Genomic DNA, 19,586 nt, shown 5'->3' on the forward strand with positions numbered 1-19,586 from the left:
CAGGTTTCAGTCACTGGCGAGAATAGGCATCCTCACAGCCAATATGAGAGCCAGCCTGGAGGCTATGGTTTCAAAGAGGCTGGTCTAGCACTTCAGCTGTTTTACACTTGATCCAACCAACATTTACTGAGTGCCTGCCAATCATGTGCCGGGCATAGTTCCAGAGGCTATAAAATACAAAGACCAAAAAAGATATGGTCTCTGATCTCAAAAAATGTAGTCTGCTCTAAGGAGCTTCAGGAATACAACTGAGAAAACACTTATCCCACCAGAAGTATCAATATCTTGCAAGACAAGATGAAGATAGACCACTAGGATTTAACATCTTGGAAAAGAAGAACAGATTTTGTCAAGACTAGGTTGTCAAAAGAATCTGAAAACTTGGGACATTTTAAGTGACTAAGTCACAAGTACAACAAAAGGAGAGCATGACAGAAGGACCCAGAGGCCAAAATATGTTATAATCTCAACAGTGGTGGGAAAGGGACAAGAATGGCCATTTTAGACCTAAACACCTGGGACTTAGGAATATGTGGGAAACTACCTAAAAACTCATCAGGTCCAGGGGCACCTGGGTGGCTCAGTCTGCTAAGTGTCTGCCTTGGGCTCAGGTCATGATTCCAGGTCTTGGAATCGAGTGCCACGTCAGGCTCCCCGCTCAGTGGGAAGTCTGCTTCTCCTTCTCCCTCTGCCCCTCCCCCTCAACTCACACATGTTTTTTCTCTCTCTCTCAATTAAACAAAATCTTTAAAAAACTCCCAAATAAAATCTTAAAAAAACCCCAAACTCATCAGATCTAAAATGCCTCAGAGACAGAGAAAGCTGGGGGTGAGGGGGGTGGGGTAGAGACAACAAGAAGTAGCTTCCCTGATGTATTTTCCAAGGCCTGTTTCCAGGATGGACCCTGGAAGAACTGGGTCTTCGCTAAATGGCAGGACATGCCAGATGACTGTCAAAAATGTCTGGCAAAAAGCCGGCAAAGCTCCCTTCCTGTTGGACATGAACAGCAGCCAAAGAGGAGAAGCCCTTTGGCTCATGTCTCAGTTCAGAAGACCTACAAATACTCCAATGTCCCCAAAAGACCTGAAGGCTGAGGTCACAGGGTCGGAATCCATGATAAAGGCAACACTGACTTCAGATACCGTCTGGTTGTTTTTGACAGGGCAGAGAACAGCAGTTTTTAGATCACTTGTGAAAATGGGATGAATAGGTCTTTTCACTGCCTTCTCTCTCAAATCTCTTTTGTAGAGAGAGGTAGGTAGCAACAAAGGGGAGATTTATTACCATGAGCCCATTCGGCAGCTGTTTTCTTGTTGCTCCTTGTTTAACTTCTCTCAAGAGAGCAGAGTTAGCTACCCAGCTAAGCAGGTGTTTAAGGCAGGTGATTTTGTTTCCATTAATTTTCTTAAGTAATAGTAAACCAGACTAAAGACTCCGCTCATGAACTCCCACGGAAACCTTAACCCTGTGCCTGCTAGACCACAGGGCGTCTGCTGCAGTAGGAAGGTTAGGTTCTGATCCCGGGTAGTTCTAACTCCTTCTAGCCCCTCATACAAACAGTAAGCAGAACTTAAGAGTCCCTGACCATCCCTGCCTCTCGACATCTGGATTTTGTCTTCCTTAACGTGGAAGGAAAAGTGCTACTGAAAGCTACTGTGCTACTGAAGCTTTTGGGAAAAAACAGATTAAGAAAAGCAATTCCGGGGATCTCTGGGTAGCTCAGTGGTTTAGCGCCTGCCTTCCGCTTAGGACGTGATCCTGGAGTCCCAGGATCGAGTCCCACGTCAGGCTCCTTGCATGGAGCCTGCCTCTACCTCTGCCTGTGTCTCTGCCTCCCCCACCTTCTCTGTCTCTCATGAATAAATAAATGAAATCTTAAAAAAAAAAGAAAAAAGAAAAAAAAGAAAAGAAAGGCAATTCCTGGGTGCCTGGCTGGCTCAGTCAGTTAAATGTGTGCCCTTGGCTCAGATCATGATTCCAGGGTCCTGGGATTAATAAGCCCTGAGCAGTAAGCCTGCTTCCCCCTCTGCCTGTCGCTCCCCATACTTGTGTTCTCTATGTCAAGTAGATAAATAAAAATCTTTAAAGAGAAAAGAAAAGGCATTCCTCTTCATTTCAAAGTCCAGATAAACTATCATATTAATGACTATACTCACAGTTCCATGTTCCAAGCTCCTATGAGGGCAAAGTTAACATAAAACATAGAAAAAGTTTTTTAATTTTTAAGCTTAATACCTCCTAAACCTATAAATTTAACCTCCAGCTCCAGCTGGACTTTCCAATCTCCACGAGAAGGCCCACGGTATGTGTACTCCACACAGTCACTGTGCCATTATCTCCCATAAGAACTTTCTATTCCTTCTATCTATGCTCTATGGTAGACAGCCAGTATTCACTGGTGGACTGAGAACCACCCTTCCATATATTGGACAAAATTCTGAAGCCTTTTTGCTTCAGCCTTTTGATTACCTTCAATTTTCTCCTACTGTAGAGCCGTTATCATTAGGAGTGAACATTCGGTGACACATTTCTTTTTCTTTATCTGTGTAGTCCCTGTAGTAACTGCAGAAAGAAACACACATTAGATAACTCTATCTTTGTAGGAGGTGACATCTGGTGGCTGGAATACCACATTCAGGTCCAGAAATACTGAAAATTCAGTAGGTCTTGAACTGAATCCAGAGGGGATGGAAACCATGCTGGAGAGGTAGGAGAGCCACGTGAGGCTCCCAGAGGCCACTCAAGAAGCCCTTTGACAAAAAGCCCATAATGTGAAGAACACAGCCTTAAAAGTCTGGGAGCCACTGTGAGAGCTGCCAGGCTGAATCTTGTCAAGTGGCCTCATCATACTCCATGGCCTCTACCCTGAGATTTCTGTGCTAAAAAATGGTGAGATTCCAAAATTTCTACGTCTAATTTATGAGTACCCTGGGTAGGATACTTTTATTATTATTATTATTATTCTTGGTACCCTAGGTGGGACTGGAAAGGTACTTTTTAAATTTTTATTTTTTAAGATTATATTTATTTATTCATGAGAGACAGGGAGGGAGGGAGGAGGAGAGAGGGAGGGAGAGAGAGAGAGAGAGAGGTGCAGGGACACAGGCAGAGTGAGAAGCAGGCTCCATGCAGGAAGCTCGATGTGGGACTCGATCCTGGGTCTCCAGGATCAGGCCCTGGGCTGAAGGCAGCACTAAACCGCTGAGCCACCTGGGCTGCCTGGAAAGGTACTTAAAAAAAAAAAAAAATAGAGATTTTACCTACTTACTTGAGAGAGAGAGCACACATGTGTGCGCACAAGCAAGAGGAGGGGCAGAGGGAGAGGGAGCATCAGAGATCCCTGCTGAGCAGGGAACCAGACATGGGGGCTAGATCCCAGGACCCTGTAATCAGATGCTTCACTGACTGAGCCACCCAGGTGGCCGACAAGATACTTTTAAAAATCAGAAAAACAGGGATCCCTGGGTGGCGCAGCGGTTTGGCGCCTGCCTTTGGCCCAGGGCGCGATCCTGGAGACCTGGGATTGAATCCCACATCGGGCTCCCGGTGCATGGAGCCTGCTTCTCCCTCTGCCTGTGTCTCTGCCTCTCTCTCTCTCTGTGACTATCATAAAAATAAATAAATAAATAAATAAATAAATAAATAAATAAATAAATAAATAAATAAAAAATTAAAAATATCAGAAAAACAGGGGCATCTGGCTGGCTCAGTTGATCGAACATGCAACTCTGATCTTGGGGTTGTAAGTTTGAGCTCCATACTGGGTGTAAAAATTACTTAAAAATAAGATATTTTTAAAAATTTTAAAAATTGTTTCAGTTAAAAAAGAAAAACACAGAAGAAATTGCTGGACAGTTCTAAAAGGCCTAAAATATGACAAATGGATCCAAATATAAGAGTTGCACATACCTCGGACTTTTTTTTAACATCAAAAGCTTTAACTAGCAATCTAGTGTAAATGCTTAATGTCAACGAGAGCAATACAGAAGGACCAAAAAAAAAAAAAATCGAAAAAGTGGATTTTGAGGTATTGGAATTACACACTATTTATATGTTAATAATATATTCATTGTAGAAAACTTTGAAAATAATGTCCATAATCACAAAATGTTGTATTACTGAAACACTGGTATGTATGTTACGTGGGTAACAAGAATGTTACCCTATTGGCATGGGTAGACTGGAAAGACCCCTCTCTTCAGTCTGTTAAGAACAGTGTTTTGTTTTTTTAGATTTATTTATTTATTCATGAGAGACACAGAGAGAGAGAAGCAGAGACCTAGGCAGAGGGAGAAGCAGGCTCCTCGCAGGGATCCTGATGTGGGACTCGATCCTGGATCCTGTGATAACAACCTCAGCCAAAGGCAGGCATCCAACCGCTGAGCCACCCAGGCATCCCAAGAACAGTGGTTTTCAACTGGTGACAAGTAGGGAGGAGTAGCTTAAGAACAAGACCCTTTTTACAAATTACATGGGCCCACCTATTTTAGGATGCTTACTTTGGGGATAGGCAGTGGAGAACAGGGAGATGGGAAATGATCCCGACTTAGTCTGGAGGTCGGCCCCACCTTCTCACTGGGAGCTGTTGGTTTAGCGCTTCATAAAGCCAGCTCTAGGGGGCGCTGCCTCCCAACACATGGTAGGCAACATTCCCAAACCATCCCTTTCCCAGATGGTCACTGGCCTCTTTTTTTGGTTTGCACTTCTGCAAACAGGTCTCACCTAGCCAGTTTCTTCAGTTCATTATTGATATCATGATTGAAGGGTTGTTCCTTCTGGGCTCGCACTAGAAAATCTCGGGCCTTCTCATACTCAGTCATGAAAAGACAGGCCTGCAAAGGACAGAGTTTTAAAAACATACTTGGTTAGGAAAGAGCATTTTTCTAGTGCCCAAGTTGAACATCACTGCTTTCTTTTCTTGGGCGCTTGTTCTCAAGTCCCTGGCCTCCAACACACCTGTCCACACCGGAAGAGGGCCTTAGCATTCTTCTGGTCAATGAGTAGAGCCTGTTCTCCGTAGCGCAGAGCCGTGGTGGGTCGCTCCAGCCTCAGGTATGTAAAGGATAGGTTAAGGAAAACAAGAAGCTTAGCTGCTTCCACCAGGTGCTGCTCTTCAGGAGGAGCTGATCGCCGGTGAAGAAGCAACAAAGCCTGTGAAGAAGGAAGACAAACACTCAAGATGAAGTACATAATATTATTGAAAGCCCTAGGAATCCAGAAAAAAAAATACTAGAGGTAAAAAAAACAAAAACAAAAACAAAAAACAAAAACAAAACTGAGCTCAACAAGCTGCAGGACACAATTTCAATATATGAGAATTAGTTGCATGTCTCTAATCTAGCAGTAAACAATCCAAAAATGAAGGCTACAATTCCATTTACAATAGCATGAAAGGAAGCCACAATAAATTATATTGCAAGAATTGTATGTTAAAAACTACAAAATACTGAAGAAATTAAAGATGATCTAAATAAATGGAAATACATCCCATGTTCATAGACCAAAAGACTTAATATAGTTAAGAAGGCAATAGTCCCCAACTGATCTACAGATTCAAAGCAACCACTACCAAAATTTCAACAGCCTTTTTTGCAGAAATGGTCAAGCTGACCTGAAAATTTGCATGCAAATTCAAGGGATGCCAAATAGCCAAAATATTTAAGAAGAGAAAATGGAAGACTCACACTTTCAAATTTTAAAGCTTATTTACAAACCTATAGTAGCAAAGCCAGTGTGGTAACAGCATAAGGAAACACATAGGTCAATAGAACAGAATTGACAATGCAGATTGAAAATCCAGAAACAAACCCATACTTCTGTAGTCAATGGATTTTCAAGAAGGGGACCAGACCCATTCAACAGGAAAGAGTAGTATTTTCAATGAAAGGTGCTGGGACAACTGGATGTCAACCTGTGGAAGAGTGAGGTTGGATTCCCACTTCAAGCTACATAAAAAGTTAACAAAATGGATCATAGACCTAAATGTAGGAGCTAAACTGTACCACTCTTAAAATAAAACATTAGGTTTAAATCTTCATGACTTTGGATTTGATAATGGCTTCTTAGAAATTACATGAAAAGCACAAATCTCCAAAAGGAGATTAAACTGGACTTCAAAAGTAAAAACTTTTGTGTTTTGAAGGATGTTATCTGAACACAAAAAATAAATTTATTATTAAAAAAATGAAGGATGTTATCAAGAAAATGAAAACAATGACTGAAGAAAAGTCACTATAACCATCATTTACTGGTTTAAGCTGATAACATAATGGTTTACTACTGTCATTGTCCAAACCTACAGATAATTCTGTATTTTTTAATAAAAAGATATTCTATATTCCTGAAAAGAAAAAAAAAACCATGAAAACACAACTCACAGAATGGGAGAAGATATTTGTAAATTATATTTCAAAAAAACCTAGTATACAGACAATATAAAAGAACTTTTATAAGAATAAAAATACAGAAAACCCAGTTAAAAATGGGCAAAGGATATGAATTGACATTTTTCCAAAGAAGACACGCAAATAGCTAATCAACACATTAGTTATCAGGAAATGTAAATCAAACTTATGAGATATCGCTTCACACCCACGAGGATGGCTAGAATTTGAAAGATGGAAAATAAGTGTTGGTGAGGTTGTGGAGTAATTGGAACCATTCTACCATTGGTGACAATGTGAAATGCTGCAGCAACTATGGAAAACAGTTTGGCAGTAGTTCAAAAAATTAAACATGACAGTTACTACAGGACCTAGCACTTGTGCTCCTATGTACAAACCCAAAGAAAATGAAAACCTAGGTCTACACATGAACTTGTACACCAATGTGAAAAGCAACATTATTCATAATAGCCAAAAAGAGGAAAAAATCCAAATGTCCACTAACTGATGAATGAACAAAACATGGAAGGATCCACACGACATACTGCTCAATCTTAAAATGAATGAAGTTTGGTATATGCTACAACATGGATGAAACTTGAAAATGTTATGCTAAGTGAAAGAAGCCAATGACAAAAACAAATACTGTAGGACTCCACTTATATGAATACCCATGGTACACAGACAAATTCCTAGAGGCATGAAGTAGAATAAAGATTACTGGGGCTGGGCAGCCCAGGTGGCTCAGCGGTTTTGTGCCGCCTTCAGCCCAGGGTGTGATCCTGGAGACCTGGGATCGAGTCCCACATCAGGCTCCCTGCATGGAGCCTGCTTCTCCCTCTGCCTGTGTCTCTGCACCCCACTCCCACCATCTCATGAATAAATTTTTTAAAATCTTAAAAATAAAAAGATTACTGGGGCTGGAGGAATGGGGAGTTTTGTTTAATGGCTAAACAATGTTTGGGATGAGGATAAAGTTCTAAAAAGGGTAGTGGTGATGCCTGTACAACATTGAATGCACTTAATGCCACTGGCCTGTATATCTGAAAATAATTAAAATGACAAATTTTAGGTGATGTGTGTTTTTACCAAAATTAAAAGATAAAAAATTTTAAGACAGAATGGAGTATTAATACACATTACAACATGAATGAACCTTGAGAATATTTTGCTAACTGAAAGAAGCCAGGCATGAAGCACGATACATTTGATGATTCTATTTTACATAAAATGTCCAGGAATAGGCAAATCCATAGACACAAAGTAACATAGGGGCTACCAGGGCATGCTGGGGGAATGGAGTGTAACTGCCAACAGGTATAGGGTTTCTTTTTGAGGTGACGAAATGATCTGGAATTAGTGTTGATAGATGCACAACATTATGAATACACAAAAACCCACTCACTTGTACATTTTAAAAATGAGTTTTATGGTATGTGAATTCTCTCAACAATAGCAAAGGAAAAAGACGTGATGAAGACAAAGTGTGAGCAGCGGCAACGTGACTCACAGGGAGGATTCCTTTTAAAAGAACTGGAAAACACAGCAGGCAAGATGGTGCCATAGGTAGAAAGCCACCAGCCTCCCTTCACTTTCTCTTTCATCTATCTCTAAGCCCTGGGGATTTGTCACATAGTTTCTGTCCATTGCCTTCACACCTTCTGAACTGCTTCAGGTCTCATATCCCCAACTTGAATCTATCCCCTAAGCTCTGGTCCCATTCTTAAACAGAATCATGGGACATTCTGCTACCTGGAAACTGTCTTCTACAGCCACCTTTATCTGGCTACTCTCATCAGTAAGCAAAACTGAAGCTGACTAGCCTCTTTCCCAGTTATTCTTGTTTAAAAAATCCTCAGATGAGAAATCTTCAAGTAACGCTATTCTTTGGTTTTCGTTGTCACTTATAAAAAACTTCATCAGGGGCTCCTGGATGGCTCAGGTGGTTAAGTGTCTGCCTTCAGGTTAGATCAAGCCCCAAGTCAGGCTCCCTACTCAGTGGGGAGCCTGCTTCTCCTTCTCCCTCTGCTCTCCCAACGCCCCGCTCATGTTCGCACTCTAACTAAATAAAATCTTAAAACAAAACAAAACAAAAACAAACCTTCATCGAGTCTAGTCATTCAGTTCTGAAAATAATTCCACCTGGATGGCTCAGCTGGTTGAGTGTGCAGCTCTCGATTTTGTCTTAGATCACGATGTCAGGGTTGTCAGATGACGCCCTGAACTGGACTCTGTGCTGAGCATGGAGCCTCCTTAAGATTTTCACTCTTCCTCTACCCTCCACCCTCCTCCCATCCCCCCAAAATCACCACCAACTCCAGAACTTTTTGTTTTATCTTCATGAGTCCTACATTCTGAAACATTGCTGGATCTCTGTGACAGGTTTAGCTACAAGATGCCTAGTGCAGTGCCTAACAAGGAATAAATGTGCATTAACGAAAGTCTGTCCCTTTAGCATGTCCTGTATACAGTGGTGTACTGGTAAAGGTTTAACCACCAGCTCCTGGGGGAAAGGGAGCCTATTCCTGTGGTGTATTTTAACCCTGGCTGATTTCAAGCTACCAAAATAACATTAACCGGCTTGCAAAACTTCCTGAGAATTTTCCACTTGGCTCTCAGGAGCTCCTGCACACCACTACCTGCATGCTACTAACTGTTGGCTCTTCCCCAATTTTATCACCTCACTCTCCTTTCCACCACTGGTTCCCTTCCATCCTCTTCATAAAGTCCAGATCCATCCAAACACATTTTAAAGTCATCTTAAGTCTAATTACCTCACCTCTATCTTCCTGGTATCCTCCAAATATAACCTGTGTTTTAGACTAAGTATCCGCCAACTGCCCCCTGAACAGGCTCTGTTCTCTACCTTTGCTTATTCTTTTCTCCTGCCCAGAATTATGTTCTGCCTCTTTCTCTGCCATTTCATCCCTCTAGACTCAGCTGAAGGCCACTTCTTCTAAGAAGCCACTGCCAGATATTCTAGCCCACAAAAATCTTCCTCCTCTGAGAACCTACAGTACTAGATACTACAGGTATTTCTTAGTTGCTGGGAATACATTTTATCTTTCTAACTACATTAAAATTTTTCGAGAGCAAGGACCTTGCCTTCTGCCTTGTGCAGAAGTCTTTCTGCACGTCCACACAAGGCTGAGCAAAAGGCTGGAAACAGTGGCACGCAAATCAATGCCAATCTGCTGCTTTAAAGAATGAGGACATTTCTAACATGAACATGTAGCAAAACTTCTGGCTGAGCAAGACGGACTTCACACACGTCCTTTAGGCTCTCCTGCCCTTAGGATTAGAAAAGCAGACTCCAACAAGAGCGAAGAATAAGAGGCTTGGTAGCAAACCCAGTATGTCAGAATGGATGGCAGAGTCGGGTCGGACGTGGCAGAAAAAGTGCTAATATATGACAGGCTGGCCTGCAGCTCAGGGTCCTAGGAACTGACAGAACTAGCAATCAGGCTGGCACACAAGTGGCGTTGAATATAAGAGGAGGAACTCCAGTTCCCTCTTACTCCCTGGCCCTATGCATCAAGGTGGCCACTCCTCCCACCACCTCTGGAATCAGTCTATTTTCTGGAGAAATGGAATCAAAGGAGCTCTGGATTCTGGGACAGCAGGTGATAGGAAGGAGGTAAACCGGCAATGGGCATTAAAGGACAGTTCCAACAACAGCTAGAGAAACCCTCTGTCCTGTTGCCTTGCTCGGCTCCCAGGACGCTGGTAGATAGGCATTTACACAGGCAGACGATGGAGTGGAGTGGCTCCTGAGAAAACCAGAGGACAGAGAGATGTGAGAGCCCAAAAGATCACACTGCAGTGTGGCCTACCAAGCGTTTGGGAGTTTCTCATGAGCTTCTGAGGTCTCTCCCAAGTCCTAATGGGCAGCCAAAGATCGCAAGACATTGGGGGAAAGCCTCTGTGGGAAAGACAGCCTCCCATCTCAGACTGGCTGTCCTCCCATCTTCTACAGTAACAGGATTTTTTTGCTGGGCACGTATACAATCAGAACATAAGTATTTGCTAGCCTTCCTTGCAACTGGTTATAGCCAGAACAGGTAATGGAAAACATACCACAGTACAAGGTTCACAGGCGCATACCCTTAGCCCTCTTCCCTCCAGCTGCTTGTAATTTAGAGGCTACCATTCTAAATCATAAGGCCCAGAACTCTCCCCTACAAATGGGAATACAGGGAAGTGGGAGAGTGCTAGGTATCTGAAAACATTGTGGATTCACAGCTACCAACCAGCTCGTTTGTCACCTCAAGCCTTTCACATGAGTAAGAAACAGTAACAGTGCCCTAGTGATAGCTAATGAGTCTAAGACCTACCACCAAACCTGATGTAAGTGGACACAGTTTCCTACAGACAAGAAAAAAAACCCCAAGAATTGAGATATTTTTTAAACCTGAAAAGCAGAGAGAAACTTAATTATAACCAACAGTCTGAAAACGTAAGAGAAGGTGACATATGCATGAAACAAGAACAAAAAGTTCTTGCTGGGGAAAGTTAAAGAAATGAACCACAAATTAGGAAACATGGCAAATAGGGATGCAAATAGGGTGCAGTCAGTTCAACACCCCACTCTTGGGGATGCCTGGGTGGCTCAGTGGTTGAGCATCTGCCTTTGGTTCAGGTTGTAGTCCCGGGATCCTGGGATGGAGTCCTGCATCCGGCTCCCTGCAGGGAGCCTGCTTCTGCCTTTCTCTGTGTCTCTCGTGAATAAATAAAATCTTTAAAACAACAACAACAAAAACACCTGACTCTTGATTTCAGCTCAGGTTGTGATCCCAGGTTCATGAGATTGAGCCCTTCGTTAGGTCTGTGCTCAGCATGGAGTCTGCTTGAGACTCTTCCTCTGTCCCTCCCCCACAGCATGCACTCTCTTCCTCCAAAATGAATAAACAAATCTTGTGTCACCTGGGTGGCTCAGTTGGTTAAGCATCTGCCTTTGGCTCAGGTCATGATTCCAGAGTGCTGGGATGGAGCCCCACATTTGGGCTCCCTGCTCAATGGGGAGTCTGCTACTCCCTCTCCCTCTGTCCCCCTCCCTCCACTTGTGCATGTGCACAGGCTCATACTCTTTAGTATTTTTAAAAAATAAAATAAATAGGGACACCTGGGTTGCTTAGTGGTTGAGCATCTATCTTCAGCTCAGGGTATGATCCTGGGGTCCTGGGATCAAATCTTGCATTGGGTTTCCAGTGGGGAGCCTGCTTCGCCCTCTGCCTATGTTTCTGCCTCTCTCTCTCTCTCTGTCTCTCTAAATAAAATCTTTAAAACAAATAAATCTTAAAAAAAAAAAAAAAGGGATAGATGGCAAAGAAAATCAAAGATAGTTCCCAGACAATGAAACAAGATAACACTGAAAGAAAAAAAAAAAGGGAAAGTAGAAGCTCAATCCAGGAAGTCTAACAATTAACAGAGTCCCCCCATCCCCCCCACACACACAAAGAAAACACAAACAAGGGCAAATTATCAAAGAAATAGCTCAAGAAAAATTTCCAAAATAGAGGACAAGTTTCCTGAATGAAAGGATACACCCAGGGCTCAAAACAACAAAATTTAGAACATACACCCATGACTGTAAAATTTAATAACACCAAAGGAAAAAAGATCCTTAATCTTTACAGAGAAAAAAGGTCACACAGAAAGAAACAGGAACCTAAATGGTATCAGACTTTTTAAAAAAGATTTTATTTATTCATGAAAGACATGGAGAGAGAGAGAGAGGCAGAGACACAGGCAGAGGGAGGAATAGGCTTCACACAGGGAGCCCGACGTGGGACTCGATCCCGGGTCTCCAGGATTATGCCCTGGGGTGAAGGCAGTGCTAAACCGCTGAGCCACTGGGCTGCCTGATATCAGACTTCTTGACAGCAATTATAAACGCTGGACTCAAACAATAATCTTGTAAACCTGAGGAATGGTAACTGGATGCTAAAATTCCTAGAATTCTATACTCAGTTATGCCAACTCCCAAGTGTGAGGTAAGTACAAGAATGTTTTTGGAAATGCAAGGATATACTTAATCAACACAAGGGGTAAGCAGAAAAAAGCAACAGCCCATAAACAGAATCACAGGAAAGCCCAGAACAAGTACTCTGAACCAGAGCACTGGAGCGTAGAGCGAAAACGCTAGTGAGAACTAGAGATTCACCTTCTGAAAGAAAAAAGATGTTAAAAACAGCAACTAAAGCATATCCAGTATCAACTCAAATGCCAGAAAAAGCTGCACACAGACTTAGAGGGACCAACTCTGGGGACCAGACCTGGGCAAGAGAACTAATGGTGAAAGGACTGAACTGATCTTTCTTCACTGGGAAGATTTTGCCCCCATGTGAGCAGGTTCTGTATCAAGAAACTTTACAACATTAGTAGCATCTGTGATTCGGGCCAACTGTGAGCCCAAGCCTGTACCTTGATTCTGTCAGCATTCCAAAGGACAACACACTCATGCACTCTGTCTGCCTGTCTTAAGCACACACATAGAAACCAAATTTGTGGCAGATACCATTAGCCATCTACCCAAAATCCATCTCTCTCCTCCTCTAGCATAGCCTCTATTTCATTCAAAGCAGCAGTATACAAATTAAATTGCATTTCCCACCTTCCTACACAGTTACTGGGATCCACTGAATATGGGTTTGGCTAATGACATAGAAAAGGAAGTCACTGGGTCAGGCGGTACTTCCGGAAAGCTCTTAACGTAAGTACACCAGATTCTCTTCCCCTCCCTTCCCTTCTTCCTGCCTGGGTGACCATGTGATGCTACAGGTTGGAGGACCATCTGGGGATCAAAAACACAAGGATACATTTAAAGGTAGTGGAGCAGAAAGACGGAACGTGGATCCCTGATGGCTTCATGGAACTGACCTACCACCTTGGATTGCTTTCCCTCTCATTTGAAGAAAATTTATATTATGGTTTATTTTCATTAATTACTAGAGTGAGCACATGAGCTTGTGAGCAGGGGAGGAGCTGAGAGAGAGGGAGTGAATCCTAAGCAGGCTGCACACAGCCTGATGCAGGGCTTGATCTCATGACCTGAGCCAAAAATCAGGAGTGGGATGCTTAATCGACTGAGCCACCCCATGCCCCTAAATCTGGTTTAAAGTACACTTTTTCAAGATTCTGTTGCTTGCAGCTGAATGCAAATCCTGAATGATTTAGTTCTCTTCACAAATGAGACAAAATCAGAATGCTCCTTAGGCTCTAAACTTGGTCCTGTTTGCCTCTAAGACCTAGGGCAGAGTTTGGGATACAGAAAATATTCATATTTGTTGAATGAGTTACAAAGCAAACCGTGAATTCCTGTCAGTACAACCTACGCTAGAAGCCAAACCACAATCCAAAGTCTGGTGGGAATGGAAACACCTCAGAGCTAGAGAAATCTCTGCTATCAGAGAGACAGAAAATGAAGATGGCAAATGGGATGGAAAGTCAGTTGACAGAAGACCTAACTCTGGAATGAAAGCTTTTAAAGACTTTTTACTGAAATATACATAATTACAAAAACAAGTCAACAGTTCAACAAACTTTCACAACCTGAACATACCCATGTAACCACATCCAGACACAAACACAGAACGTTACCGGGCTTCCCAAATCCCATGTCCCCTCTCCCTGTCGTTATCCCCTGGCATGAAGATTTTTTAATGAGTTTTTTCTTAATGACTGCATGTAAATAATAGGGACAAACAAGAACTTAAAAAAAATGTTGTTAGGGTTTAAGTTTATACTTCTAAAGCATCCTTACCCGTTTATATCTCACTTTGGCATCATAGAAACGATTTTGGCGGAAAAGGTAGTTGCCAAACTCCCGTTCAGTAGCTGCCACTTTTAGGACCTTCTGAAGTGGAAATTGATCTTGTTGCTCCTGAGGACCAAAGACAAGGACACCCAGCAAGGAAGCTGAAAGCCACACTACCATGATGCAAACGTTATTACAAATGTGAGTTTTTCTCTTTCAGATTTTTGTTTACTGCTGTATGTGTGCTATGTACTGGGCTTCGTGCTCCTGCAGAGGTCATCCCTGTGGCTCCCGGCAGAAGCTGAGGGAGACTGGTATTACATGCTCTCGTTTTATGCACAAGAGCAAAAAGGTGGTCTACTCCTTTAGTCCTCCCAGAGATGCTCCCTCAAGAAACATGGTCATGTAGAATTCCAGAAACTGCTGGAACTTGCCAAGCATGGAAAATAGGTCTCACAACCACCACTTATCCAACAAGCATTTAATGGGTCTTTGGTCTGCCTGGGCACCCTACTGGTCTTCATGGCCACAATGCTGGGTACATGTCAATCACCCACAGAACCTCTTTTCAAACACAAATATCCTAGCCTTGTCCCTGCCCAGAGATTCTCAATCAGTACACCATAGGTGGGCCCCAGGTATTTGTAAGAATCTCTGTTTTGCGGAAAAGTGAGAAAAAGGTAAGGGCCCTGACTTGAGGAGGTGACAATTTAGCTTGGGAGACGTCATAGCCAGATACAAATCTAGGTGGACCTCCAAGGGCACACATACAGACCAGACCGTGTGGGACAGCATGACTGTGAACATGTAAGGCTGCCGAAGAGATTACAAGCCCTAGTTCACGTGATGGGTTAGGTGAAAGGCTACAATGAAAAGGTAACATTTAAGTTATGAGGGCAGAGGCCACGTGTCCCCATTTGCCTGGGACTTTCCTAGTCTACACCTGGTGTCCTGGTATCCAGTTAAGAATCTTTTCTGTTCTCAAGTATTTTTAGATTGGACAATAAAATCTATGTTCACCTTAGTCAACCCCTACCAATGTTTGACTTGCTGGAAACCAAACAAGGTTGAGAAGCAAATGGTCACGTCTTACACGAAGAACTAGGCAGAGAGTGACTAAAAGCTCACCTCTGTTGGTCTAGAACCCAAGGTCGGGACTTGGCTTAGAACATCTGCCCACACAAGAAGCACAGCTAAGATGAACACGTACCAAGAAGTAGGAGAACTCCTCCACCACCACCGCCACCACACAGGAGCCTCAGGGTGGAATGTGGGGCAGAGGATCACCTTCAGGGTAGGGTAATTACCAAAACCACAAACCCATTCTCTCTATAAAATATGATGTCCGTACTCCAGAACTTACAGCTGAAAGGGCACAAAACTTGTCTGACTCAGCAGAGTCCAGGAAGTCAAGCAGCTCAATCTCGAATAGGACAGTGGTGTTTGGGGGGATCAAGGGAGGGCAGCCCAGCGTTCCATAGGCATAGGTTGGTTTGAACAGAAACCTGGCCAGCTCTCCTCTCCGCATGCTTAGCAGGCCCAACTCCATGCCCCAGAGGGTAATATCTGGAAGAAGGGACAAAGAACTTGAAGTTTGCAGAGCATCCTGATCCAACGTCATCAATTTCTTCCCCCTGGAAATTCAAATCCTTTCACATACGCCAAGCCTTCTGCACTATGGTCCCAAATCACTTTTCAGTTGATTTCCCACTACCATTCCCAAACTTCAACTTCTGTGGGCTCTGCAACAATCTGGCCTACCACTGTTCATGAAGCTCCTTCCTCCTGCGAGGGAAGTTCCTCCGGCCTAGCTTTTATCCTGATTGAAATCTTACTCAAACTTCAAGGTTCGTTTCAAATGCCCCGTTCCTGAAGCCTTTCCTGATCTTCCCAGCTGGAATCAACTGGGCACTCCCAAAACACTACTTATGCCCCTAGGACCTCACTGGATTTTGTGAAATGTGCTCAATCTCCTCCACCACACTAGCCCACTAGTTCTTTTTTTTTTTTTTTTAATTTTTAAAATTTATTTATGATAGTCAGAGAGAGAGAGAGAGAGAGGCAGAGAGACAGGCAGAGGGAGAAGCAGGCTCCATGCACCGGGAGCCCGATGTGGGACTCGATCCCGGGTCTCCAGGATCGCGCCCTGGGCCAAAGGCAGGCGCCAAACCGCTGCGCCACCCAGGGATCCCAAGCCCACTAGTTCTAATCATCTGAGGAGTACATCTTCTCTTTTCACCCTGCATGATAGATGCTAAGCCCTCAATAAATGTTCAGTTAACAAATGAACGTGCACCATAGTTCTCAGAATGCAAAGGTAACGTTGCCAGGTAAACCATCACCCGAGTGTCTAGACCTCAAGGGGAAACGTGGACAAGAAAGGCATAGTTTAGCAAAAACCCGCCTCAGAAAAACCAACTCAAAGTCTTTCATGCCTTGAAGAATTCCCTCAAATATTTCCTTATTTTCCAGCTGCTCAGCTCAACTTACCCTCTCCGAGTTTCATCAGCCGGGGGGTTTTCCTAAAGCAATTAGAATCAAAAGGCTTATCCATGTGCTCCAGATATCCAGAATATTTCACTAGGACAGAAGAAACGGTACAAGGAAAATAAACCAGGAATGTGCACACCTCCGTATCAACTGTTACCAAAAACAACAAGAACAATAACAACAACAAAAAGGATGAAATTCAATGTGCTTTGCCTGCCACCCGGATAGAAAAAACCCTTTACTCAACGTTTGGACGCCTGCCCTTTGGCTGATTCAAGAGCTTGGCTGGTGGGCCTCAACATCCCTTGTTCACGGTGGCCTCATGCAAAGGAGAGATGGGTTCCTTCGCTTTCCCTTAAAACCCCGAATTGTAACAAAATGAGCGAGTTCCACCCTTTTTGCTTTTATTATTATTATTTTTTAAACACAGCCTTCCCCTCCCCACCTCCCAAGGTAAGGTACAGAAAACCGTTAAGGCCCAGCACTTTGCCACTGTCAGCTAGGAGGCAGGTGGTACCTAGCACGGAAGCATCTGGGGTCACCAGCTCTCCAGCACCCTCTCGGATGACGTCCTTCAGCACGCCCCGGTCCCCCGAAATGTCCAGCATCCTCCGACTTAACCTCTCATACGGTGACTGTCAGGGAGAGACACAAGACCTCAGAGCGCCGGCTTGCACCCCGACTCCCGAGCCCCGCGCCCAAGACTCCACAGCGCGCAGCCCCTCACCTGGCCGGAAGCGTTGTCCCCTTGGAGGACCCTTGGGCTCCGCGTGCTCCCCCCCATCCCCACGCGGCCGGGGCCGCAGCGCGAGCCCTCAACCCCCTCGCCCTCCCAGCAGTGGCCCAGCCACCCCTTTATAGCCGGCGCGCTCCCGCTCCCGCTCCCGCTCCCGAAGGCGGCTCAGCTCAGGAGCCCCACGCTCAGCGCTCAGCGCTCAGGGCCAACCGCCGCCAACCGCCGCCAACCGCCCGGCCCGGGGGGCCTAAGGCAGCGCGCCTGAGCACGCGGCGGGGACTCACTGCACGTGGCAGGGCACGTGATGGAGAGGTGCGGAGCATGATGGGGCACGTGACGAGGAGGCTGGGGCATGATGGGACTCGTGCCGGGAAGGCGGGGAGCGTGAGGGAGCTTGTGGAAGAGTCACGCAGGGCGTGGTGGGGCACGGCTTGGGGACCCACCGTGTGAGATGGAGCACGCTGTGGGGACATACTGAGCGTGATGAGGCACATGAAGGGGACACGCGCGGCGGCGAGTGTGTGTGTGTGTGTGTGACCGGCATGTGGAGGGGAAGCACAGATCCTGATGGGGCACGTGACACACTGAGGGAGGGACACACTGAGCGAGATGGGGCGCGGAGCATAGTGGGAGATTGGGCGGTGACTCGCGGAGGCTGCTGGGCGAGCTGGAGCGCCCGGCGGCGGATGCATGGATCCTAAGGAGGTAGGTGGGGGGGGCTCGTGAGGCGCGATGGGGAACGTGAAGGGTTCGCGTGTGGCAAGATGGGGCTCGTGAGGGGAATGCGGGGAATGAGAAGGGGCATGTGGCTGGGATGTGGAGGGGGCGCTGGATGGGGTGCTGGGTGATCGCGGGCACCTGGCCGGACGCGTGGGATGGCCTGGGGACTGGGAGCAGAGGCTGTGGCGGGAGCACGCTGGGGAGGACGCACTTCCAGGAACGGTCTGCTGCCAAAAGCGTCAGGCCTCGCACAAGTGGGGTATCTCCCTTTTCCATTTTTCCTCATCTTCCTTTTTGCGCTGGAGACGTTTAGGCACAGACAGGCCTTTAAAGCCAAAATGCCCAGTTCCTGAGAAAGTAAGACCACGTCCCTCACATTTCCTGCCACCAAATCTACGGAATCTGGACGTTACCCCTGAGGACGTGCAAAGCACGGATGGGCCGTAGGACCGCGGCCCTGCGGCTGGTTCCCTGGATCCTTCGTTGCCTGCCTGCTCCAGGACTGAGAGGTCGCCCCTCTTCTGCAGCAACCTTGCGTTGACTACTGGGTCCTTTCTGCAGTTTAGATGTGTCCTAGAAGGCCTCGCCGTAAACAAGTCCCCAGCCCCCCTTGTCCAACGTCTCACGGGTGGCTCCCTTTCCTACTCTTCACAGGAAAGCTTTTCACAAGAGTTGTTTCGAAGGCTTTCTCAATGATTTTGTACCCAACTCCATTTTCTCTTCAACACCACTTGTTCCTGCTCAGTGTCACCAACAGTGCTCTGAATGCTGCAATCCGCAAGACACCTCTGTCCTCAGATTACTGCAGTCTTGTCAGCGTCTGATGAAGCTGACCTCTCCTTAACATTTTTCTCTTTTGTATTTGTTTCCTACTGTTGTCATAATCAATTACCAGAAAATTAGCTGTTAAGAGCAACAGGTATATATGATCTCAGCTATTTGTCATCAGTTTTGGAGGTTAGAAATCTGACGCTAGTCTCGCTGGATTAAAATCAAGGCCTTAGCCTTAATAGAGGCTCTGGGGAAGAACCTGAAGCCCATTCATGTTGGTAAGTCCAGATCCTTGCAGCAATGTACTGGAGGTCCCCATGTCCTTGCCAGCTATCAGCCAGGGGCCTCACTTAGCTCTTAGTGGCCTCTCTCCGGTCCTTGCTCATGAGCTCCCTGTACATCAGTATTAGCAACAGCGTGCTGAATCTTTTCAGGCTTTGAATCCTCTTGCCTCTTTTTCTGCATGTCTTCCTGATTCTTGCCTGGAAAAGTTCTTTATTGTTTCTTTTTAATTTTATTAAAAAAATATTTTTATACAATATCTAAAAATATTTAAAAAGGTATCTAAGATACTTATCCTTGGAGAATGAGCATGTGCACAGGGGGAGGCACAGAGGGAGAGAATCCTCAAGCAGGCTCTCCACTGAATGTGGAGCCCAATGCAGGGGTCGATCTCAATGCCCTGAGATCATGACCTGAGCTGAAATCAGGAGTTGGATGCTTAACCAAC

General features: G+C 45.0%; 1 protein-coding gene across 2 annotated transcripts; it reads right to left on the bottom strand.

Moving 5' to 3' along the window:
* Positions 1 to 2,471: 2,471 nt before the first annotated feature.
* FKBP6 (FKBP prolyl isomerase family member 6 (inactive)) lies at positions 2,472 to 17,413 on the bottom strand. 2 transcript variants are annotated; one of them, XM_041746814.1, is made up of 8 exons: positions 17,357 to 17,413; positions 17,147 to 17,264; positions 16,630 to 16,719; positions 15,503 to 15,705; positions 14,146 to 14,265; positions 4,957 to 5,151; positions 4,723 to 4,832; positions 2,472 to 2,562 (listed from the first exon to the last, which is right to left on the bottom strand). In XM_041746814.1, the coding sequence occupies exons 1-8, from the start codon at positions 17,411 to 17,413 to the stop codon at positions 2,472 to 2,474; spliced, it is 984 nt and encodes a 327-aa protein (XP_041602748.1). The 2 variants fall into 2 exon arrangements, with proteins under 2 accessions (XP_041602748.1, XP_041602749.1); XM_041746815.1 differs by lacking the exon at positions 16,630 to 16,719.
* Between the last annotated feature and the right edge of the window lie 2,173 nt (positions 17,414 to 19,586).

This window comes from Vulpes lagopus, chromosome 3 (genome assembly GCF_018345385.1).
Source record: "Vulpes lagopus strain Blue_001 chromosome 3, ASM1834538v1, whole genome shotgun sequence".
Classification (NCBI taxonomy): Eukaryota; Metazoa; Chordata; class Mammalia; order Carnivora; family Canidae; genus Vulpes; species Vulpes lagopus.